This window comes from Diaphorina citri, unplaced genomic scaffold (assembly GCF_000475195.1).
Source record: "Diaphorina citri unplaced genomic scaffold, Diaci psyllid genome assembly version 1.1 scaffold207, whole genome shotgun sequence".
NCBI classification, from domain to species: domain Eukaryota; kingdom Metazoa; phylum Arthropoda; class Insecta; order Hemiptera; family Psyllidae; genus Diaphorina; species Diaphorina citri.
In genome coordinates, this window is record NW_007377644.1 from 46,680 (window position 1) to 72,092 (window position 25,413).

At 38.6% G+C, this 25,413-nt stretch overlaps 4 protein-coding genes and 1 long non-coding RNA gene across 5 annotated transcripts in view; all 5 read left to right on the forward strand.

The window, feature by feature from the left end:
* The first annotated feature begins 1,098 nt into the window (after nucleotides 1-1,098).
* On the forward strand, nucleotides 1,099-4,085 carry LOC103505981 (clathrin light chain). The gene is made up of 4 exons (XM_026821179.1): nucleotides 1,099-1,138; nucleotides 1,710-1,817; nucleotides 2,457-2,568; nucleotides 3,733-4,085. Exons 1-4 carry the CDS (start codon nucleotides 1,123-1,125, stop codon nucleotides 3,905-3,907), a joined length of 411 nt encoding a protein of 136 aa, XP_026676980.1. The 5' UTR covers nucleotides 1,099-1,122; the 3' UTR covers nucleotides 3,908-4,085.
* A 51-nt stretch (nucleotides 4,086-4,136) lies between these two features.
* LOC113466073 lies at nucleotides 4,137-4,920 on the forward strand. The gene is made up of 2 exons (XR_003390591.1): nucleotides 4,137-4,426; nucleotides 4,671-4,920. It is a non-coding gene; the product is annotated as an uncharacterized LOC113466073 (long non-coding RNA).
* Nucleotides 4,921-9,000: 4,080 nt separating this feature from the next.
* Nucleotides 9,001-11,362, forward strand: LOC103505988 (39S ribosomal protein L39, mitochondrial-like). The gene is made up of 5 exons (XM_017442671.2): nucleotides 9,001-9,107; nucleotides 9,376-9,447; nucleotides 9,896-9,943; nucleotides 10,293-10,786; nucleotides 11,187-11,362. The coding sequence occupies exons 1-4, from the start codon at nucleotides 9,063-9,065 to the stop codon at nucleotides 10,365-10,367; spliced, it is 240 nt and encodes a 79-aa protein (XP_017298160.1). The 5' UTR covers nucleotides 9,001-9,062; the 3' UTR covers nucleotides 10,368-10,786; nucleotides 11,187-11,362.
* Nucleotides 11,363-11,694: 332 nt separating this feature from the next.
* Nucleotides 11,695-17,326, forward strand: LOC103505990 (39S ribosomal protein L39, mitochondrial-like). Its single transcript, XM_026821172.1, has 6 exons — nucleotides 11,695-11,725; nucleotides 11,938-12,114; nucleotides 12,413-12,598; nucleotides 12,769-12,825; nucleotides 15,191-15,425; nucleotides 17,248-17,326. The coding sequence occupies exons 1-6, from the start codon at nucleotides 11,695-11,697 to the stop codon at nucleotides 17,324-17,326; spliced, it is 765 nt and encodes a 254-aa protein (XP_026676973.1).
* The window catches only part of LOC103505993 (ankyrin-3-like), a 135,804-nt gene continuing 126,425 nt past the window's right edge, over nucleotides 16,035-25,413 (forward strand). The window contains exons 1-2 of the mRNA XM_026821173.1: nucleotides 16,035-16,262; nucleotides 17,823-18,070. Coding sequence (XP_026676974.1) covers nucleotides 17,843-18,070 — 228 coding nt within the window. The 5' untranslated portion in view covers nucleotides 16,035-16,262; nucleotides 17,823-17,842. The remainder of the gene's footprint in view (nucleotides 16,263-17,822; nucleotides 18,071-25,413) is intronic.

Genomic DNA, 25,413 nt, shown 5'->3' on the forward strand with positions numbered 1-25,413 from the left:
AGGTTACGTAGGTAGGTAGGTATGTCTTCATCTTCACTTCCGATGAAGAATATGAAATAAAAATTTTCTAATAGATAAAAAAAAGCGGCAGAAAATTCGAGATTAAAATATCGAGCAAAATAAATTAAAATCATTTTCAAATTCGCGCCTCAAGATTTAAATTTAAATCCGCGCCATAAACCATTGCTGCCAACAAAACGTGCCGCGAAAAAATGAAAATGTTTTTTTTTTCTTTGTTGCACAAACTGTTTTCTGATTTGTTGTCAATTTTTTGTGCTCGTTGATAACTGATTGGTGATTTTTTGGAAAAAAGTAAAAAAAGTTCAAAGTTTGAACTTTTTCTCATTTTTCCGAGCTTTTCTGGCTGCCAGTTTGGTTTCTTACTGGATTTACAACTGTAAAATATCTTCGAAAAACACCTCATTACAATTCTCACTTGTAGAAGTCTCTAGAATTTAACTCCAACACAAGTAAGTACGTAAAAACGGGCTTTGAACTGAAGATCCTACAGTACCATCTCCAACCACTGATTAGTGATAAAAATTGAAGAAAAGGGGAGGTAGAATTAGATAATGGGGCCATACCAACCCGTACGGGATGGTGGGAGCCACCCTGGGGAAGAAAGGTAAGTCCAGGGGCAGTGCAATACTCCTAAACTAAAATGGATGCGGCACCTAAGGGATCAAGAAGAGACCGCCTTAACATAATAAGTTCAATCTCCGAAATACTAGTGTCTATCCAGGTAAACTTATAAATGAGGTAGGGCTAAAATTGTTAGTCTGTAGCAAATATAAGTTGGTCATCAGGTGCCAGAAAGAGTGCTCCGTGAGTAATCTAAAATGGGCAATAGCAGTTTTTTTGATAAGGTATTGTGTGGCACAGGTAATATTTCAGGGAAACGTCAAACCAAGATGAATCACTTTATGAAAATTCCTTACAATCCGAGAAACACTTGGCCAATTCAGAAGACAGGTAGACTGACTTTAATTAACCCAATAATGCCTGGATTTTTAGTCCGTCCTTCCTTTATTATTACTAATAATAAAAGGTATAGTGGACGGACTATTGTATTCGCTTCGGTGTCGGTCTGTGCAGTTTCCTCTACTACTTTTATGTTTGGCAATGTCGAATCCTTTTAGTAAGTTAATTCTTTTCATTCATATCCTAGGTATTATATTTTTTGAGCCAAAGCTTTTACAAATGTCCACCTCGAAATAACGCTACCAAATTTTTATGTCGCTACTGGGACTCGAACCCTAGCCTCCCGAATTCAGAGTCAAAAGTTTTACCTCTTATAAAAAATCAGACTGATTTTGGGTGATCTGTTCAAAGAATTTTCGAAATGTTTAGTTCATCACTTTAACGTGAATCAGTTTTGGTTAGGTGAAAGTTTGTGTTATCTTCTGCACATTTTCCTTTTCTTTTTCTAAAGCACTCGTTTCTCTTGTTTTTAAGAAATTTCTTTACTTTGTGTGTTGGTTCCCCACTGATCAGTGTTTTGTTCAGGGGGTGGTAGTTTTGAATTTTCAAGAATTATTTATTTTGAAATATCTAATGAGTTTTAGAGACTTTCGATTGGTGTTATCCACACTTAATATTTTTCATAAGGGGCTAATGACATTCAGAACCCTGTTCCTTTTGAAGTAGACTACTTATTTTAAAGAAAGCGTATAGGTAGCTAAAATATATCTCTTGTTTTACACTTGCAGAACTTTTCAGTCAACCTCCCACCCCTGCCAAGACTCCCCCCATTAGAGAAGAACCAGAGAAAATCAAAAAGTGGAGAGAAGCTCAGAAACAGAGACTAGAAGAAAAAGGTAAGATGCCACTTTGAAAAAGAAGAAGAAGAAGAAGAAGAAGAAGAAGAAGAAGAAGAAGAAGAAGAAGAAGAAGAAGAAGAAGAAGAAGAAGAAGTACAAGAAGAAGAAGAAGAAGAAGAAGAAGAAGAAGAAGAAGAAGAAGAAGAAGAAGAAGAAGAAGAAGAAGAAGAAGAAGTACTCAAAACGCCAGCCTAGTTAACTTGAAAGGTAGTCTGCCTTGTAAGCACTAGGTCGCGGGTTCGATTCCCGCCCGAGGCGTATTTTATCCTGAACGGATGAGGCTCGTTCTCGGAACAGCTAGCTTTCTCCTATCCTGTCTTCCTTCTCTCTTAACTGCTTATAAGCAGTTGCAGTTCCCTCTATCAAAGCTGCAAAGGTACCTTGCCTATCTTACGGACACATGTAATGAAATAAAATAATAAGAGAGAAGTTAGAACAAAGGCTCGTTCTCGGAACAGCTGACTTTCTCCTATCCTGTCTTCCTTCTCTCTTCGCTTTAACTGCTTATAAGCAGTTACAGTTCCCTCTATCAAAGCTGCAAAGGTACCTTGCCTATCTTACGGACACATGTAATGAAATAAAATAATAAGAGAGAAGTTAGAACACGATATTCATGTTTGGTGATTTGATTTTCAGATGCTGAAGAGGAGAAGAAAAAGGAAGAGATGAGGAAAGCTGCCAAGAAGGAACTGGAAGAGTGGTATCGTCATCATGAAGAACTCATAGCCAAAACCAAAGCTGCCAACAGGTATGTGACCATTTGACCAATTACCTACTATTAATTTCTCATTAACACTTTTCTTTATCGGGATTAAAGCCACCTCCGTTGTACTAGGCTGGGTGTACTTCGGAATAAATGGTCACTCGTTCCGATGCCAATCACTCTTTTCTTTATCGGGATTAAAGCTACCTCCGTTGTACTCACTAGACTGAGTGTACTTCGGAATAAATGGTCACTCGTTCCGATGCCAATCACGCTCATTGTAGCTTAACTTTAGCGACCGTCACGCATTGTGAACGTTCTTTATCGGGATTAAAGCCACCTCCGTTGTACTAGGCTGGGTGTACTTCGGAATAAATGGTCACTCGTTCCGATGCCAATCACGCTCATTGTAGCTTAACTTTAGCGACCGTCACGCATCGTGAACGTGCTTTAGCCGTCATTTTAGGTGTGGATTTAGGTTATAAAATGATGCTGTGGGTGGGATGTACAATCTCAAATTATTTTCAGACTTGGCATTTTCACTATTATTTTTATGGCACTCCTTTTTTTTTACTTATCTACCTAATTTATTTATTTATTTATTTACAATATAAACGGTTTCCCTTTACTATCTAATACAAATCAACAACCTAACTATCAAAAACGGAAAATATGTGAACGTGCTTTAGCCGTCATTTTAGGTGTGGTTTTAGGTTATAACCGTTGGGTGGGATATACAATCTCAAATTAATTTCAGACTTGGCATTTTCACTATTATTTTTATGGCACTCCTTCCTTTTTTTTACTTATCTACCTAAAATTATCTAGTTCCTTTTAAATTACCTTTTCTTACTGATTACATCTCATTTGTGTTCGTTTGTTTTAATGCTGCTTTTCACAGGGAGTCTGCATTGTAAGTTCAAATTTTAAACCCATTACATAGGTACCGAATTACGTGACGCTAGAATTAATGCGATTTTTTTTTCTTTTAAGGAATTTTAAGAAAAAAGAAAATACAAACACACAAAACGAAAGTTCTTTTGCTCTTGAGTTTGGGGCCCCATCGGGTCTAAGATTCCCTTTTCTGTGTGAATACACTGCGATAAATGCTATGACGGAACTTCTTGTCTTAATCAGACAGTCAAATGAAAGCACTACTTGTAAGTTTCACTAATTCTAACCCCTCGGTTCGGGTACATTTTCCCTCAGGAACGCAGAGAAACAATTCGTCGCAGAGGTAGACGACATAGAGCCCGGTACTGAATGGGAGAGGATTGCCAAGCTGTGCGATTTCAACCCCAAGGTGGGCAGAACCAACAAGGACGTCTCCCGAATGAGGTCGATTATCCTACAACTGAAGCAGACGCCACTCAAGAAGGATTAGATGGAAACGTAAGGATCGCGTGTTCCTATTTCTTCCATGCTTGCACTTGTTGAATCAAACGTGGAAAATATAAAGAGAGGGGAAATCATATATAGATTTTATTCTTCCGAGGGAAACCGTGTATTTCCTATGCTATTCAGTGAGAACATACATCACTTGAGAAAAATTATGAGAGGGGAAACCATTTATTTCCTATTCTATCCTTCTTTGGAAACCCATTAGTGAGAACATACATCACTTGAGAAAAATTATGAGAGGGGAAACCATTTATTTCCTATTCTATCCTTCTTTGGAAACCCATTAATTCAGAATAAGAGATAGGAAAAATCTTACATTTCCCATTCTTTTGTTCTGAGAAAACACACGTTAATCGAGAAAAATGAATTCAGTTGATCTTGAATGTCAGGAAACCAAAGAAAGAGAAGAATTGAAATTCTCATCACCCTTCTAAAACCCTTGAACTTTTAAGCCCGATTTCCCACTTTAGTGTAAGTCACACTACAGTTAAAATCTGTTTGAGTCACAGCACAGTACACTCACTCCCATATAACCACCTGTAAAATATTTTGAACTGTACTGTGACTGGACTGGAGCGTGACCTGAACGGATATGGAATCAGGTTTGGGAAAGCAACCTGACTCCTCCTCTCTCCCGTTCTCCCTTATCATTATTATTGTGACTGGAGCGTGACCTGAACGGATATGGAATCAGGTTTGGGAAAGCAACCTGACTCCTCCTCTCTCCCGTTCTCCCTTATCATTAGGTCACAGCACAGTACAATCACTCCCATTTAACCACCTGTAAAATATTTTGAACTGTACTGTGACTGGAGCGTGACCTGAACGGATATGGAATCAGGTTTGGGAAAGCAACCTGACTCCTCCTCTCTCCCGTTCTCCCTTATCATTATTATTATTTCTCATTATATTGTGTGTGCTACATGCAAGTTAACATTCCTATTCTCGTCCTTATATTATTGAAATATACATATTCTAATTCAATAACATATATTGTATTGAAAAAATGATTAGATATTTATATATTAAACTATATTATTATGCTAAGTTAAGTAAAAATATAGGAAGTAAATTTATATTATTCATTATATTGTGTGTGCTACATGCAAGTTAACATTCCTATCCTCGTCCTTATATTATTTAAATATACATATTCTAATTCAATAACATATATTGTATTGAAAAAAATATTAGATATTTATATATTAAACTATATTATTATGCTAAGGTAAGTAAAAATTTTGGAAGTAAATCTTATATTATAATAATATTATACACATGTTGCAATTTTATTAGGGTAGGTACAAATGTAGGGAATTGTTAAGCTTTGTTCATACTTCAGATACCAATATCGAGTGACTTCTTCAAAAATTATGGCCAAATAATCAAATAGGTGAAATAGGTACTCTGTCGAAATATTATCTTCTCACCTCTTTCAAAATTTTAAATACAAAACATTAGTTCCAGTAACTTCAACTATTCACGAATATTACCTCACAAAAATTCAACATCCAAGTAGGTAATTATTTTTAGATATTATTGTCCTGTTATTAACATATTATCCTGTATTTGAACAGTAAAAAAATATAAAGTAAAAATAATTGAATTGAATATTATTATCTTGTGTTTGTGAACACAGCTTTCCTACATTCAAGTTATAATTTATAAATATTATACACATGTTGCAATTTTATTAGGGTAGGTACAAATGTAGGGAATTGTTAAGCTGTGTTCAGGCTTCAGATACCAATATCGAGTGACTTCTTCCAAAATTATGGCCAAATAATCAAATAGGTACTCTGTCGAAATATTATCTTCTCACTTCTTTCAAAATTATAAATACAAAACATTAGTTCCAGTAACTTCAACTATTCACGAATATTACCTAACCGTCCTCACAAAAATTCAACATCCAAGTAATTATTTTTAGATATTATTGCCCTGTTATTAACATATTATCCTGTACTTGAACAGTAAAAAATATAAAGTAAAAATAATTGAATTGAATATTATTATCTTGTGTTTGTGAACACAGCTTTCCTACATTCAAGTTATAATTTATAATCATGTTTTATTATCTTAATACATTTGTTATTAAACAATAAGTTCCCCAATAACACATTGTCTTATACAGGAGTGGCAATTGAAAAGCTTGATTCTAAACTAACCTAAATTACTTGACAGAAAAAGTTGATTTTTTTCATTTCCTGTAATGATTTAAAAACGGACCTAAGTGTAGTTTAGAATCAAGCTTTTCATTTGACTCCTGGAAATATTTGTATAAAGTGAACCTGTAGTATTTTGTTTTCAGGTAGAATCATAGATCTACATCCATTGGTTTGCATAGTATAGATCAGGGGTGGCCAGACTTTTTTCGTTGCGGTTCCCTTCTTAATATTCAAAAGTGTTCGAGGTTCCCCCCCCCACCCACACCCAAAGAATAAAAAATAAACTCACCAATTTTTGTTGCTAAGCCATTTTTCTTTAATTCTGAATGTCATCTGCCAACTTCTGGAAATCCACATACCAAACCCTTGAGCGGTCAAGCGAAAACTAAACCCCTTCCCCCCTCTCCTCCTCTCACGCTTTGCTTTCTTCTCTTTCCAAGAATCAGTGAATTTCTTGTTACAATTATTTCCATATAGCTGCGTTTACCACACTTCAAACCGATGCCGATGAATAATAATACCTATGTAGGTACCTACTAACCAAAATATTCAAAATATCTCCATTAGGTAGGTACTCAATGAATTAAAATAAATTGCCTGCTCAAGTGATGACGTAAAATTGGACACAAATATTGGGTGATTGGCTAATTATTATAATTAATGCATTCAAAGTTATCAGCAGCCAGCCTAGTTAGCTTAGTTGGTAGTGCGTCTGCCTTGTAAGCGCTAGGCCGCGGGTTCGATTCCCGCCCGGGGCGGATTTTATCCTGATGGGATAATGTTCGTTCTCGGAACGGCTGGCTTTCTCCTATCCTGTCATCTTTCTCTCTTCGATTTTGGGACTACAAGATCACAGCAGTTACAGTTCCCTCTATCAAACCTCTTAGAAAAGCCATGCTTGTGTTCATAATAACATCATACTTACATGGTATAATATTATAATGCAGGTATTACTTACGAAAGTGCCGATATGAAAAATGTAGTTTTAATTTGTCTTATGTGTGTTCTCAAACTAGATGTTTTACCATCGTATTCACAATTGTTTTTTTTATCTTTTCTTTGTTTTTCTAAAGCTAAATCATTTTGCCTACGGAATTTTGGAGGAGAGAGCAAAGAAATTGGTAAGTATGAACTTTCATTGTTTTCTTGTAGAAGTATTTTCTCACTCTTTATGTGTAATTTTCCCAATACTTCCTAGTTCCTAGTCTAAGTTTTGAAGAGCCTGATCTAAGTTTTGAGACTGCAAGTTTTTGATTTCCATTTGCCCTCACAACAACTCGGGTATCGTGATGAATAATAGAAATATGAACATGTTTTTTTGGTTCCCTCAAAATAAGCGAACCCGGTTCCCGGTTTGGCCACCCCTGGTATAGATCGTATTCAATTGTAAGGTCAGGGCTTTATACCAAGTTGGATGAACATGGGATTGAGTTCAATAGAGGCAGGAAAATCAGATATATTCTTGGTTATCAGACTTGGTGAGCCCCGACCCCAATTTCGTGTTTTTTATTAGGCACCTAATTGTATTCTACAACAAATTTGTTCTTAGGCCTTAGATAGCTACATTTTCGTGTTTGTTACTTATTGGTTGAAAATGAGATGAAATAAACGACTACCAAAATGATATTATTATGTGTAAAATTGTGTTACTTTATTTCACTAACCTTAGCTTCAGTAGTTGAGACTTCAAAGGTATAACGTTGGACTCCTAATTCGACAGGCTTGGGTTCGAGTCCCAGTAGTGACTTAGAAATTCGAGGTGGACATTAGTAAAAGTAAAAGCTTTGAACAAATTATTCATTATCCTATCTCCAGAAAGCAGGACACGCAGTTTTTTCTTCTTCCTTTCGCACTTTCAGCTCAAGTAACCAGAAGACCAAAGACTCTCAAGACCTCAAGTTTTAAGTGCCTTTCTGCTTTCTGAAAACGTGGGGGTTTATTAGCGCTAGCGCCCGACGCCCGTTATCTTGAAAGTCACGCAACACGCTGCGCATATTAAAACTCATGCACATTGCATTCGACACATACGGTTCAATTTGAAGGGGTTTTGGCGGGGGTGTGTGTATGTGACTCTGTTGGATACACCCCGGACACCAAGAGAAAGAGATTGAATGGAAAACACAAGTAAATCGGTCTTTGAACAAATTATTCATTATCCTATCTCCAGAAAGCAGGACACGCAGTTTTTTCTTCTTCCTCTCGCACTTTCAGCTCAAGTAGCCAGAAGACCAAAGACTCTCAAGACCTCAAGTTTTAAGTGCCTTTCTGAAAACGTGGGGGTTTATTAGCGCTAGCGCTCGACGCCCGTTATCTTGAAAGTCACGCAACACGCTGCGCATATTAAAACTCATGCACATTGCATTCGACACATACGGTTCAATTTGAATCATTGGTTTGCATAGTATAGATCGTATTCAATTGTAAGGTCAGGGCTTTATACCAAGTTGGATGAACATGGGGTTGAGTTCAATAGAGGCAGGAAAATCAGATATATTCTTGGTTATCAACTTGGTGAGCCCCGACCCTAATTTCGTGTTTTATTAGGCACCTAATTGTATTCTACAACAAATTTGTTCTTAGGCCTTAGATAGCTACATTTTCGTGTTTGTTACTTATTGGTTGAAAATGAGATGAAATAAACGACTACCAAAATAATATTATTATGTGTAAAATTGTGTTACTTTATTTCACTAACTTAGCTTCAGTAGTTGAGACTTCAAAGGTATAACGTTGGACTCCTAATTCGACAGGCTTGGGTTCGAGTCCCAGTAGTGACTTAGAAAAGTGGTCCTTTTTTGAAGAGTTAAATCTGCTTTGAAAGAAAAAGGCCAAAAGTGCTCATGATTTTTGACCCAATTGATATTTGACTAGAGATAATATTGGTCTATTAAAATTGTATGTCTTGTATTTTCAGATGGCAAAGTCATAGTGTACCGAATCAAGGATCATATTGATATCAGTAGAGGTCCCATGATGTCTAATACTAATCATCTAGGCAGGTGCACCATAGCTGCTGTAAGTTTTTGCTTTTTTTCTCCCCACCGTCATGTTTATTTTCTAGCAATGAGACAACTTGTTGTCATAGCCTGTCTATCTACATATATGTCGATTATGTGATAGTGTCCCATTCTTAACGTAGACATCAACTATTTCATTATCATAAAAAGGGGAGGAAGATTTTTTTAAAGGCTTTAATACCGGGATTCTCAATTATTGAGCTCTTTCAGCCAACCGGAATCCATCCATATCCCTTTTCTTCAGCAATGTTATTGTTATGTTTCAGGCACAGCAAGTAGAAACAGATGCCGGACTGTTCTATAGATTCCAAGGTGTTGCACTTCCTAAATCCATCAAGGTAAGATTATTTTTTCCTCCCTCTTGGTTGAAAATAAATTAAAATAAATTGCCTGCTCAAGTGATGACGTAAAATTGGACACAAATATTGGGTGGTTAGCTAATTATTATAATTAATTCATTCAAAGTTATCAGCTTTTATTATCCTAAAGACATAAGGTTCGTTCGCAGAACGGCTGGTTTTCTCCTATCCTGTCATCTTTCTCTCTTCGATTTTGGGACTACAAGATCTCAGCAGTTACAGTTCCCTCTATCAAACCTCTTAGAAAAGCCATGCTTGTGTTCATAATAACATCATACTTACATGGTATAATATTATAATGCAGGTATTACTTACGAAAGTGCCGATATGAAATGTAGTTTTAATTTGTCTTATGTGTGTTCTCAAACTAGGTGTTTTACCATCATGTATTCACAATTGTTCTTATCTTTTCTTTGTTTTTCTATAGCTAAATCATTTTGCCTACGGAATTTTGGAGGAGAGAGCAAAGAAATTGGTAAGTATGAACTTTCATTGTTTTCTTGTAGAAGTATTTTCTCACTCTTTATGTGTAATTTTCCCAATACTTCCTAGTCTAAGTTTTGAAGAGCCTAATCTAAGTTTTGAGACTGCAAGTTTTTGATTTCCATTTGCCCTCACAACAACTCGGGTATCGTGATGAATAATAGAAATATGAACATGGACTGCAAGTTTTTGATTTCCATTTGCCCTCACAACAACTCGGGTATCGTGATGAATAATAGAAATATGAACATGATTATTTTGGCAACTGTTTCTTAATAACATTCCGCATTATAAAACGTAGCCCAATCTATTAATGGCATGATTTCTGGTTTTGTTTTTAGAACCCAGGTCGGTTACCCGGACAACAAGTGGAGTATCAGCCAACCCTGGCGTCTAGTGAACAAATTGGCGCTTAGACAAAGACCGGCCCTGATGTGGAAATAGAATTCTGGCATAAAAGAGGGTGTTCTAACGAGAGCTTCTGAAAGATTTTGAACAGTCGCTTTGAATACTTGAATATCGTCGCGTTGAGTAATCGAGTATTTCGAGTTCTTCAGGCGACGAATTCAAAAGTCCAAATGGGCTGAAGCTATTCCTCAAATTCGAATTTAAAGGTGTCTAGTTGTCTACACACAGCCAAATCCAAAAGTTGAAATAGACTGAGGCCAATCTAAAACTCATCGTGTATAGTGAAATTTATAGTGGATTCAGTCTATTCTACAACTGGATTACCGACACCATCGGACGAATCCACGAATCCTCTAAATGGACTTGCCGTGTATAACGAATCCTCGCCTCGGTCCAAAAACTGGTCACATTGTGCAAACGCGGCAAGGTGTTATAGAATTCTGGCATAAAAGAGGGTGTTCTAACAAGAGCTTCTGAAAGATTTTGAGCAGTCGCTTTGAATACTTGAATATCGTCGCGTTGAGTAATCGAGTATTTCGAGTTCTTCAGGCGACGAATCCAAAAGTCCAAATGGGCTGAAGTTATTCCTAAAATTCGAATTTAAAGGTGTCTAGTTGTCTACACACAGCCAAATCCAAAAGTTGAAATAGTCTGAGGCCAATCTAAAACTCATCGTGTATAGTGAAATCTATAGTGGATTCAGTCTATTCTGCAACTGGATTACCGACACCATCGGACGAATCCACGAATCCTCTAAATGGACTTGCCGTGTGTAACGAATCCTCGCCTCGGTCCAAAAACTGGTCACATTGTGCAAACGCGGCAAGGTGTTCACGGTTCACTGTGTTCTTTATCAAAGTCGTCAATGTTTTCAGGAATATGACTTGACAATTTGAAGATCGCGAAATGTCCACCACATTTTTGTATTTGTATAAACTTGGTGGTAAACAATACACTAATATGTGCAATTATTGTTGTACATCAATTTAATTTTCCAGATTAATTTACAGCTCTTTTACCTCATTTTATTTGATACATCAATTTTATTTAGGGCGGATCTACAGATCTACATCGTCTAAAAGCTTCATACGTCCCGAACAAGCGCACATTCGTTCAACCGATAAATTCGTTCAATAGCAAGTGTAGACTTGCCTTTATACACTCACACCATTACTATAACGAGATTACCTAACAACCCTGACTATTGCTGAAACCTTTTTTTTTTTTTTTTTTTTTAAAAAAAACCGCTTCAAGAAGTTTCAACTTGAAGAAAGAAAGAAAAAGGCCCTGTGAATTAGGAGATAGTTAGCCAGATCTACAATCTCATGTTAGTCAATGTCTGACAGTCTGAGTATGCTCAGAGAAGGTTTGGACTTCAAGAAGTTTCAACTTGAAGAATGATATAAAAATGCCCTGTGAATTAGGAAATAGTTAGCCAGATCTACAATCTCATGTTAGTCAATGTCTGACAGTCTGAGTATGCTCAGAGAAGGTTTGGGCACAGTCTCTAAGTATTCTTAACGAACCTCATCAGATCATCACTTATTAAACTCTCTATTCTGTCACTTTTTCCTTCAGGGCAAATTTCATCCAACATTGTTCAGAAGCAGAATGATATTTTCAACAAAGAATTCAAACGACAGCAAAATGCAGTGGGTAGAATTGAGAAGATTAACGTGACGTACAAAGGCCTTCCCGAGGATGCAGAACTCATCATGAACAAAAATCTATCCACACCATACAACTGTGCACAGCGTAAGTTCTTAGTAATTTTCAAGTGCTTTTTAAAGGCCATTTTTTCAACACAGTCAATTATTTATTTAATTTATTGTATATATTTTCATCATTATCTTCAAGGAAAATTGAACTATTGTAGGCAGTTATCTTACAGAATTGGAATGATGAGTGTTACCTACATACTCTCTTTCTGAGGATGGAAAAAAAAAAAATAATAATAAAAAAAAAAAAATGCAAGTACCTGTATTTAGTGGCTTTGCCAAGATCCTTTTTTCCTAGTTCTCTAACCTCTCACACCTATCCAATTGTTTTTCAGACATGTCTGAGATGTTGTGTGACCGATCAGTGCTTGCATTAATAGACGGTGTTAAGTTATGGGACATGCATCGTCCCCTGGAATCGGACTGTGAGCTTCAACTCTTACATTTCTACGACTCGGACCCCTATCATAGCAATCGGACATTTTGGAGGAGTTGCTCTATCATGCTGGGTTCAGTGCTATCTAATGCATTTAAAGATACGCATTAATAGACGGTGTTAAGTTATGGGACATGCATCGTCCCCTGGAATCAGACTGTGAGCTTCAACTCTTACATTTCTATGACTCGGACCCCTATCATAGCAATCGGACATTTTGGAGGAGTTGCTCTATCATGCTGGGTTCAGTGCTATCTAATGCATTTAAAGATAATGTTGAAGTACAACTACATAGCTTTCCATCACCTAATGGTAAGCAGATAAGAATTTAACAACAATAATGGGAAACCTTCCTTTTGGGGGTAGAGGACTTTTTGTCTCATTTAAACAACAACAAACATTTAAACATTTTTATTTTATTCTTTACTTTAGGATTGCATCTTAAATGTCAGTAGTCAACAGGATATTTAAAAATGATGTTAGAGGGAAGGTTTCTTGTGAGATTAAACCCAAACTAATCATTTCCTTTTTTATTTGGATTCCAGTGAAGTCGGGCAGTTTTGTGTATGATGTTCAACTGAGTGGGGTGGACAATTGGAAACCCACCTCAGCTGAGCTTAGAGTATGAAGAGTTTTATTTTTATTATTTCCCAGAAGAGTATTATTACTTTCTGTCTTTATAAAGGGAATAGGAAGAAAAAATCCCCATTACAAATTCACTCGGCAAATGCATTTTTTACGTTTACCCCTCCAGGCTTCCAGTCTGAACAACTCAAGCTTTTTCACATTATTCTCCTCCTCCTCCTTCCCCCCCCCTAAAAGCTTCCGTTGTCCTCCGTCCTATCCCCCCCCTCCTCTAAACAGACTAGATAGCTAGATACAGATGTTTTAAACAACATCTTCATTAGAAAACTTGAATACCTATCCTATCACTAACGTATTTATGCCCGAGATCTCAATTTGAGTTTAAATTTGGTTAAATGTAAACTATGGGATTTAGCAATGTAATTATATATCCACTAAAATACATTAACTTTTTTCTTTTGAAGTACAAAAATACTTAATACATTATTTCATAAAAAAAAAAAAAAAAAAAAAAAAAAAAAAATATAGAAAAATGAAATACCTATACTATCACTAACGTATTTATGCCCGAGATCTCAATTTGAGTTTAAATTTGGTTAAATGTAAACTATGGGATTTAGCAATCTAATTGGCTTATTTCAAACTTTTTAGCCAATCAGATTGTAGAATCCAGTTGTTCAATCGTTTAACATTAGGTAACCAAGTAACTCAGATTGTAGTTCTGGCTATATCTCAGTGGTTTTCAATCAACGAGATATTAGTCGATTTTAGCATATAAGGAAAAAGTAAAAAAAATGGTAGTACATAGTACATACCTACACTTAGTACCGGGCTTTTACGGACTGGACATTGGATAAACAACTTCATTAAAACCAAAGGAACTACCTTTTAGGATTTAGGCATACCTATTCGCGAAAAAACTTAAATAATCTACAAAATGATACCTATGTACCCACAAAGTGACGTATTATTTATTTATTTACATAGGTGTCAATAATAAACGCGGTCTCCTGGGATATCTGTCACGGAAATGAGAAACACTCTGTGTTAAACCTCAGATAATCCATTTCAATCACCAATATTGTCATTACTACTATTTCGTTGATAGCACATACCTATTGGCGAGACATGGAAACAGAAAGAGGATTTAAATTTGGTTAAATGTAAAGTATGGGATTTAGCAATGTAATTGGTTGATTTTCAACTTTTTAGCCAATCAGATTGTAGAATCCAGTTGTTCAATCTAAACGATTAGGTAACCAAGTAAACTCAGCTTGTAGTTCTGGCTATATCTCAGTGGTTTTCAATCAACGAGATATTAGTCGATTTTAGCATAAGGAAAAAGTAAAAAAAAATGGTAGTACATACCTACACTTAGTACCGGGCTTTTGAACGGACTAGACATTGGATAAACAACTTCATTAAAACCAAAGGAACTACCGTTGAAGCATACCTATTCGCGAAAAAACTTAAATAATCTACAAAATGATACCTATGTACCTACAAAGTGACGTATTTTTTATTTATTTACATAGGTGTCAATAATAAACGCGGTCTCCTGGGATTTCTGTCATGGAAATGAGAAACACTCTGTTGTAGCCTCGAATAATCCATTTCAATCACCAATATTGTCATTACTACTATTTCGTTGATAGCACATACCTATTGGCGAGACATGGAAACAGAAAGAGGAGAAGGAGATTTCATCTGATATGCCCGTGAGAGAGCAAGTCTTGCGTATTTCACCCGTGGATATTCCGTCAGGCCCGAAGCCAAAGGCAGAACGACTGAAATTTATATTAATTTTCCTAATGGTGCCTTTCCACTCACTCGGAATGATCTGCAAAAGTGGAAACGTACCACAATGTCGACACTTTTTTCCTTGCTTTCGGTCCGAGGAGGGTATGATATGAGTATAAGTAGGTGCTTTATTTGTATGACTTTTAAGAGTTTTAAGTGAGAGGGGGTTTTACCCACCATTCGGCGGCAAGCTACTCACCTTCTCACATTAACTTCACCCAGCCAGAGTGGTTAGAGGGAAGGTTTCTTGTGAGATTAAACCCAAACTACTCCTTTTTTATTTGAATTCCAGTGAAGTCGGGCAGTTTTGTGTATGATGTTCAACTGAGTGGGGTGGACAATTGGAAACCCACCTCAGCTGAGCTTAGAGTATTGAGTGCAGAGATGGTTAAGCTGGCATATGAGGCAGTCCCATTTGAGCGGTTGTCTATTAGTCAGGATCTAGCTGAGGCATTGTTTGAACACAACAAATACAAACTTGAGCAAATCCCAAGTATTGTGCAACAGAGTATAGGTGAGTGGAGATGGTTAAGCTGGCATATGAGGCAGTCCCATTTGAGCGGTTGTCTATCAGTCAGGATCTAGCTGAGGCATTGTTTGAACACAACAAATACAAACTTGAGCAAATCCCAAGTATTGTGCAACAGAGTATAGGTGAGTTTTGCTTTCGGTCCGAGGAGGGTATGATATGAGTATAAGTAGGTGCTTGTATGACTTTTAAGAGTTTCAAGTGAGAGGGGGTTTTACCCACCATTCGACGACAAGCTACTCACCTTCTCACATTAACTTCACCCAGCCAGAGTGGGGCTGGGAACAACCAGCACCCGATTGTCCAGGTGGTCACCTATCCGGGTACCAACCGTGCGCAACGTTGCTCAACTTCAGTGATCCATCGGGAATTGGTGCGTTTGACGTGCTATCGCCGCTGGCTTGTTTCGTGTGCGCCTTTGTCATGTATTTCTCGTGCTTTACATTGTGTCGTAAATCCTGTATCCTGATGATTTTAACCCCCCCAGAGCTAGTTAACCCCCAGCCACCGAGGGCTTGGCCCTCTTACTTCGCCCCTGGCCTGTTAGTTCTCTTCTCTTTCATTCTTGCGTTCCCATATCTGGATTTTTCAGTTGCATCCAAATAGTTAGACTGAGATAAATTCTCTTGCGCTGTTTTTTTCCGTCCGAATTCGACATTTTTCCCTCCGGAGAGAGTAGGATTTTTTAGAATGTGTTAATTTTTCATTGTGTAGTGGTACTATTAGGGAAGAAAATGGGAAATTAGGGAGAAAATGTGTGATTTGCCGCGGATTTTTCCCCGATTGGATTTATTCCCGTAATGGATTATAGATTGGATTTCGGGATCTGGAATTGGTAAGTGTTTCTAGTGGATGTTTTGTTTCTGGTGGATTGTTTGTTAAACTGCATCTATTCTTGTTTTTTGCTTTTGTTTTTAATATTTTTTTTACCTTTACTTTTTTCTTTGCTTTTGGTATTAGGTAGGTATACAGTGTGTCCACTTTTAATGTGCGCCATAGGAAAAATACATGTAAAAACAGTTTTTCTTGTCTCAAAAGTCCCCATTAAGTATTTTAGTTAAACCAAATATGTTAACTCATGTATTTTTATCTGAGGAATTCACTGGTGGTGATTTCATACACCTGGGACTTACAGTTAAAAAGTTAAGGGTTCGAAATCCGAGAAATGTGTTATGTTTGAAACTCAACATTTGTGTACAATTGGATACTCTATTTTATGTATTTTTTCACGAGAAATCGATTGGTAATATTTTCAATTACTTGGGGCTTACAATTAAAAAGTTCTGGGTTCGAAACCGAGTAATTGATGATTCTCATGAAAAATATAACTGTCCAAATGTATTTTTTTCGTAAAGATCGTCAAAAATAATAAATAATCCGAAAAGATTTTTTTTTTAAAAAGTATTTCTTCTCTAAGAAATTCGTCCCCAAAGTGTGCGCGGGAAAAATAATGAGATTCAAATTTTTAAAGCGTAGGGACGCGTTGTTTTTGCTATAGTGTTTACTAAAACTGTTTATAACATCGTACTTTTTTTGTGTTGTTTTGATTTTTTTCTTTTGTTCATTTAACTTTCGTTAGATTTTTTTGGTGAATTTTGTTTTTTGGCTGGTTTTTGAACAACTCAATCAGAGCAGAACATTTTCCGCCTTTTAAAATAAACAATAATCTATTTTTTTACTAGATAGATAGGTATTCTTGGTTTGGGAAAAGCTCTTCTCTGATTTGTTAACTATGTATTAGATATCGGGCTGTTGTTAATCAGGCTTGATACCGATCGGCAAGTATCGAGCTTTTATCCCGATTCCCACTATCCGCTCAGGTCACGTTCCAGTCAGTGTTCGTTCAACGAACGGTCAAATATTCTGCCCATTTCGCTAGAAGAAGCCGTGAGGTTCTAGACCAATTTTTCCCCGAAAATTGGATTGGTCGTGGTGAACCAATCCCATGGCCTGCTAGGTCCCCTGACAAAAACCCAATAGACTATTGTGTGTGGGGATTCATAAAGGATCTCATTTATGAAACACCCGTGGAAAGCGAAGAAGACCTCATAGGCCGGATAGTCGCTGCCTTCGGATTATTTGTGGAGACCAGAAACATCTTCAGAAATATCAGGAAGAGCATGAGGAGAAGGTGCAATCTCTGCATTGAACACGAGGGGCGACAGTCAAATATTCTCTAACGTTCAAAAAACGGCCAACGATTCTCACAGGTGCTTAGGTGGGAGTGGAAATACTGAAATGTTAACGGTGGATGTGAATTCCCTAATACTCCTTTTTCATGACCATTGCTAGTAAAAATATTTTGACTGTACTTGACTGGTGAGTGACCTACACTATAGTGGGACTCGGGCGTCACATTTCGTCACCTCATTTTATCCCCTATCTTCTCTTCCAGCCCCAACCCACTCTAGTGCCATGGCCCACTTTGTGGTCGCCCCCATGGCGATCGACGTCAAACACCATCACCACCCTCAGCACAGCGGTCACCACAACCTCCCCGCCACGTCTATCTCTCCCTCCCCTACCATACTGTCTCACACTCAGGTGCGGGCGGGCAAGGAGTTGCTACCCCGCGTGGCTAGTACTGGGGACGGAGGTCCTGATGAGGAGGCGGGAGCCAAGCGCAAGATCCGCCGAGACGAGGTAAGTGGTATACACTCAGTTGCGGGCGGGCAAGGAGTTGCTCCCCCGCGTGGCTAGTACTGGGGATGGGGGTCCTGATGAGGAGGCGGGAGCCAAGCGCAAGGTCCGCCGAGAAGAGGTAAGAAGTATACACCCAGGTGCGGGCGGGCAAGGAGATGCTTCCCCGCGTGGCTAGTACTGGGGATGGGGGCCCTGATGAGGAGGCGGGAGCCAAGCGCAAGATCCGCCGAGACGAGGTGGGTGGTATACACTCAAGTGCCGGCGGGCAAGGAGATGCTTCCCCGCGTGGCCAATACTGGGGATTGGGGCCCTGATGAGGAGGCGGGAGCCAAGCGCAAGGTCCGCCGAGACAAATTACCTATGTGCTCTCGGGCATTAGTCCCGGTACTCTCGGTTTATTTGTCGGTGGTAAAGGGAAGAATGATTCGGTGTGACCCATAGGTTCTTGTGTTTTCGGTGATGGTAACAGTGTGAAGTCTGCGAAGATATAGGTTGTAGCCAAAGGAGTAGGTACGAGTACATGCAGCTATAATAATGAATGGCCCAACCCAAAGAATCAAAGTACAGCATCTAACTGTGACAAAACCCAATTCCTAACTTTAAACTTGGACCATACTTAACTGATTCACAAGGACATGGAGTAATTGGAGTATATTTTCTGTGAAGTCCATGTGTATTTCTCACAGAGATGTCACTCCCATGCTACATATGTTTCAAACACCCTTCATGGGGACAGACCGACCGACCGACAGACCGACTGACAGACACCGAAGCGAATACAATAGTCCGTCCCTTATACCTTTTTATTACCGACCGACAGACCGACTGACAGACACCGAGGCGAATACAATAGTCCGTCCCTTATACCTTTTTATTACTATTGTAATAATAAAGGAAGGACGGACTAAAAAGGACTAAACCAGAAGATGGGAGGTAGGTTTGGGAGAGAGGTATGGGTTGGGAGGGATCTTTACCATCATGGAAAGGAGGCTATGACAGGAGAAAGAGAAGGAGGAGGGGAGCAAAGGGAAAGTCTATGGTATGGGAGGGATATATACCGGGTTAGGAGGGATCTTTAACATCATGGAAAGGAGGCTATGACAGGAGAAAGAGAAGGAGGAGGGGAGCAAAGGGAAAGTCTATGGTATGGGAGGGATATATACCCGGTTAGGAGGGATCAACAACATGGAAGGAGATTACAGTGGAGGAGGGGAGGAGGAAATGAGGTTATAGGAGGGATAAGGTATAACATGGGAGGTACAGGTTAGGAGGGATGGTATCTACGACATTGGAAGGAAAAAGGAGACCACGAGATTGGACATGATGAAAAAGAGAGGAATGGAGAGAAAGAGAGAGTCTGTGATGTGGGAGGGACAGGGGATTATCCACAAGATAGGAGGCAGGTATACCGGTCAGGAGGGATCTATATGGGAAGGATGCGTTTAGAAGGAATTGGATCTACGACGTAGAAGGAAGCTACAGGGTTGGACATGTTGAAAAGGAGAGCCAGCTGCGAGTGGTATGGGGGACAGGGGATTATCCACAAGATGGGAGGTAGCAGGTAGATACATAGTTGAGGGAAGGTAAACCAGAAGATGGGAGGTAGGAGGTAGGTTTGGGAGATAGGTATGGGTTAGGAGGGATCTTTAACATCATGGGAAGGAGGCTATGACAGGAGAAAGAGAAGGAGGAGGGGAGCAAAGGGAAAGTCTATGGTATGGGAGGGATATATACCGGGTTAAGAGGGTATAAAAATAGTAGAAAACATAGTTCATCTCTACAACTATGTATGTAGTAAGAATTCTACCGTTTTCCCTCTTTTCTTTGCTTTTTCCTCCACATTTTACCTTTTCCCTCTACATCCACTGTGTTTAGATAGTAAAAACTTAACGTCTACATTTCAAAACGAGTTGGTGTCATAGAGGAAGTCTGCCTAACTGGAACCCCAATCGTTTTATTGGGTCCTCCGTTCTTTGAGCCTTGACCCCTCTTCATTATTTCAATGGACATTTTTTTTGCAGGGATCGAACTTTTTCGCACGTAGGTAACTCCGAACTAAATACCCATGTACATAGATAAGAATTTTCCCTATTTCCGCGAAACTGAAAAAGGGGGACGAGTCAAGCATCCTTCCCCTACAAAACATAAATTTACATACAAAAAAGTCAAACTATCCATTATACATTTTGCTGAATCTATACGTACGTATATTTTACATGACGTCATACAGCATTTTTCACCGACAGCATTTTTCTCCTCTTTGCATAAAACATATCCCCGTGAATAACTTTATCGTAGGTGAAAGAAAATGTTTCCAGTTGCCTCATAATTTATTTCCATCGCACTGTTGTTTTTTCTAACTTTGTGTTCAATTTCTGCCGGATTAATTTTATTACCCCGGGTCGGCTTACAGGTATCCAATAAAATTTCATGTCCTTTTTCTTGTTCTTTTTCACGCCTCTCTCTCTCTCTCCCTCCCTCTCTCTCTCTTCCTCCCTCTCTCTTCTTCTTCTTCTCGTCTTTTATCTATTCTTATCTTTATTCTCTTCACACCTCTCACTCTGCTCTTCTCTCTCCCATGTTCTCTTTTTCCTTCTCCGCCCTCCTTCTCTTTTCCTCTATTTTCTTCTGTTATCTCCTCTCCTCTCTTCTCTCTCCTCTCCTTTCCTCTCTCTCTTCCTCTTTTCTTGTTCTCCTTCTCTTTCCCTTTCTTTTCTCTCTCTTTTCTTCTCCTTCTCCTCCGCACTTTTCTCTGCCTTCACCTCATAATTTATTTCCATCGCACTGTTTTTTTCTAACTTTGTGTTCAATTTCTGCCGGATTAATGTTATTACCCCGGGTCGGCTTACAGGTATCCAATAAAATTTCATGTCCTTTTTCTTGTTCTTCTTTTTCACGCCTCTCTCTTCCTTTCTCTCTCTCCCTCCCTCTCTCTTCCTCTCTCTCTCCCTCCCTCTCTCTCTCTTCTTCTTCTTCTCTTCTCCTTCTTTTATCTATTCTTATCTTTATTCTCTTCACACCTCTCACTCTGCTCTTCTCTCTATGTTCTCTTTTTCCTTCTCCACCCTCCTTCTCTTTTCCTCTATTTTCTTCTGTTATATCCTCTCTTCTCTCTCCTCTCCTTTCCTATCTCTTCCTCTTTTCTTGTTCTCCTTCTCTTTCCCTTTCTTTTCTCTCTCTTTTCTTCTCCTTCTCCTCCGCACTTTTCTCTGCCTTCCCCATCCTCTTCTTATACTCTTCCCCTCTCTTCGTTCTGTTCTCTTCATTTTCATCACCTCTCTCTTCCGTTTCTTCCATAGTCGCTCACATCTTTCAAAACCTTCTCCCATACAAAATTTTCATTAATTTTCAACAGGAAGTGTGTTCCGTGTATAAAGTGTAAAACGATACTCCGTAGCAGACATAGTAGACATAATCAGGGACGGAAGCAAACAAATAAATAGCTCACTCTTACCTGAAGACAATTAGGCTAATGACGATGATAATAAGTTTATTTGACAACCAATCAACCAACCAACATAAAATGCCAGAGTCAGTCCCTGTAACTCGGAGCCAAAAGTTGGACTGGTTGGACTCCTAGATGAACTAGCGGTATTCCGGAGCGAAGCGACGGAATTCAGCTAGTTTATAATATGGCTATACCTACGTCAGGAACTAAAAATTCCATTCTCTTGTTGTCGACTCGATGGCGGCTAATTTTACGAGCTTTTTTTTATACATTTATAGCTTGTTCTTAATTTTTCCCCTCTCTCTTTCCTTCTCCTCTTTCTCATTTTCCGCTTTACACTCTTCTCCTTCTACTTCTCAACTTTTCCGTCCCATCCATGTTTTACTACGCTTAGTTTTATACCTCCTCTCATTTTTCCTCTTTCGTCTCCTTTCCTGCCTGTGTTCCCTCTTTTTACGTCTTTCCTCTCTTTCTTCTTCTTCATCTCTTCCTTTTCGTCCTCTTCCTTTTCCATTTTTTGTTCTTCTTCCTACTTTTGCTGCTTCCCCACTTTCTCTTCGTCTTCTTCTTCCTTTTTCCTCATTTATTCTCCTTTTCGTTCTTCTTCTTCCTCTCCTTCTTTAATTTTTAGTCCTCTCCTCTCTTTGCTGCGTCTGCCGGCCTCCATTTTTTGTTCTTCTTCCTACTTTTGCTGCTTCCCCACCATAGGCGGTTCTTGCCTAAATTTTTGGGGGGGCTTGATTTTGAAGGTACCTACACCTTAAAAATTTTGATTTAGCTTTATGTAAAAAATCTGGTGTGAACATCACACGACTTTCCTTATCCTATTGAATGATGCTTATTTGAGTATTATTTTGCCCTAACTTTTACCATATATCTAACCGTTTAGTCGGTATAGCTGAAAACCGCCAAAAAACGGTCGAAAACCGTCCAAAAATCCGTAACCAAGAATGATAATAAACTGAATATTAAACAAATTAGGTAGGTACATAGGTATTCTTTAACCACGTAAAATAAAATAAAAAAAAACAAGAATGATAATAAACTGAATATTAAACAAATTAGGTAGGTACATAGGTATTCTTTAACCACGATCGAATAAACTACGGGCTAAAAAAATCCCGGAGGGACGGACCCAGCTTGTTGACCAGTGTTATGTACGAGTACTCCGTGGCCGAGTGGACAAAAGAATAATCATTGACTGTAAATAATTTCGTGATTCGTGTGATTAATCTTGTCATTGCAGAGCATCGCCAGCACCCTCCAGTCATAAGTTTCGTCCTGATCCTCCACCCTATCCTTCCTCCAAAGAGTAAGTTCTCCAATCCATGTGTCCTGGGTTCGTATCCCGATACTAAAATCAAACACCATCTGAGATTTCCTTGGATTGGTTCAGTACAGGCGCTATATCACGCCAAAAAACAAGCTTGCTCCGTCCCTCCGGGAATTTTTTAGCCCGTAGTTCAATCGATCGTGATTAAAGAAAATCAGTACCTATGTACCTACCTAATTTGTTGAAAAAAATCCCCCAAAAACCAGTTTTTTTTGGTTTTTTGGCTTTATGGTTCTCTGGACAAAATTTGCACCACCATTTTCGCGATCCAGGGGGGAGCCTGGGCCCTCTCGCCCCCCCCCTGAAATACGGCCTTGCTAAAGGTATATTTTAGGGAATTTTACCGTATTATGTAGCCATCACCTATTTCTTTTTCACCTTTATTTCGTCCACTTTTGCACTTATGCACTTTAATTCCAAAATTTACAAATATGTAGGTACGTACCCAAACACTGATTTTTTTTGGGCTCCACAGAAAGAAGCACAAGTAAACTCTAGGAAATCCTTTTTCTCTCTTTCCCAAAGGAAATTTCGATCGTCGAAAACTTCGTAGTGATAGGTATGGCGATTACACTGCAGTGATAGGTATGGCGATTACAGTGATAGAGGTAGAGGCTCGGGCTGTTCTCATAAATTGACAATTAATCACTTCCTATTCTGAGGAGATTCAATCAAAACAAAAACGCTCTTATTAAGCCACCTTGATGTAACATGATAGGTACCTGCCTATCTATAGGATAAAAATAAATGAAAAAAAAAAAAAATCAAAGTCAAATCATGAATCTTTGTGGTAAACTTTTGCTTTTTCACAACGTTGTGGGTATCACAGTATAACAAGTCTTTCATTTACTCAATCATCATATATTGATATTGATGGCAAATGCCTCGTGTATTTGATTTAAACATTACATGTAGGTTTTCATAAAGAAAAAAAAAATATTAAAAACTATGTGAATTCTAAAACCTAAAAGTGAAATTAAATATTGTATATTTATCAATAGGGGAAAATGAAAACAGATTGCTTTTTTTGTTTTACAATATTATTTTATTCACTACCATACCGGGTTTCGCCAGTTACGGCATCTTCAGTGGTATTATTATTATTATTAAGTTGGGAACAGACAGAGTGACAGACAGACGACACCGAAGCGAATACAATAGTCCGTCCCTTATACCTTTTATTACTATTGTAATAATAAAGGAAGGACGGACTAAAAAGGACTAAACTAGAAGATGGGAGGTAGGTTTGGGAGAGAGGTATGGGTTAGGAAGGATCTTTAACATCATGGAAAGGAGGCTATGACAGGAAAAAAAGAAGGAGGAGGGGAGAAAAGGGAAAGTCTATGGTATGGGAGGGATCAACAACATGGAAGGAGATTACAGTGGAGGAGGGGGAGGAGGAAATGAGGTTATAGGAGGGATAAGGTATAACATGGGAGGTACAGGTTAGGAGGGGATGGTATCTACGACATTGGAAGGACAAAGGAGACCACGAGATTGGAGAGTCTGTGATGTGGGAGGGATAGGGGATTATCCACAAGATAGGAGGCAGGTAGATACTGGAGGTATATGGGAAGGATGCGTTTAGAAGGAATGGGATCTACGACGTTGAAGGAAGCTACAGGGTTGGACATGTTGAAAAGGAGAGCCAGCTGCGAGTGGTATGGGGGGCAGGGGATTATCCACAAGATGGGAGGTAGCAGGTAGATACATTAGCAGGTAGTAAGTAAGTAAGTAATAGTGCTTATTTATACTGCTCGCATAGGACTGAAAAGTCCCTTTACTCCAGCAGTAGGCTACTACCATTATTGTGGTCAAATTCTCAAATTATATTGATAAAATTCCATACCTCGGCTGGGATTGATAACCCACGCCCTCCTGTTTACCAGGCGAGCGCCTTGACCACTACACCACCGAGGCAGGTAGATACATAGTTGAGGGAAGGATACCAGTTAGGAGGGATCTACGAAAAAGGAGACTACGGGATTGGACAAGATGAGAAGGAAAATTAAAAAAGAGGAAAATTCTGCGAATTACACGCCGTTGGTTGGTTAACTCGAGGGTTTATTGTTATTATCTTATATTATAAGAACAAGATCCATTCACAGTTCACAGTTCACATTTCATAGTTCACACACTGATCGCTCTATCTCCAGAACCACAACATAGTTAATCTCTACACCTATGTATGTAGTAAGAATTCTACCGTTTTCCCTATTTTCTTTGCTTTTTCCTCTACATTTTACCTTTTCCCTCTACATCCACTGTGTTATGATAGTGAAAACTTAACGTCTACATTTCAAAACGATTTGGTGTCATAGAGGAAGTCTGCCTAACTGGAACCCCAATCGTCTTATGGGGTCCTCCGTTCTTTGAGCCTTGACCCCTCTTAATTATTTCAATGGACATGTTTTTTGCAGGGATCGAACTTTTTCGCACGTAGGTAACTCCGAACTAAATACCTATGTACATAGATAAGAATTTTCCCTATTTTCGCGAAACTGAAAAAAGGGGACGAGTCAAGCATCCTTCCCCTACAAAACATAAATTTACATACAAAAA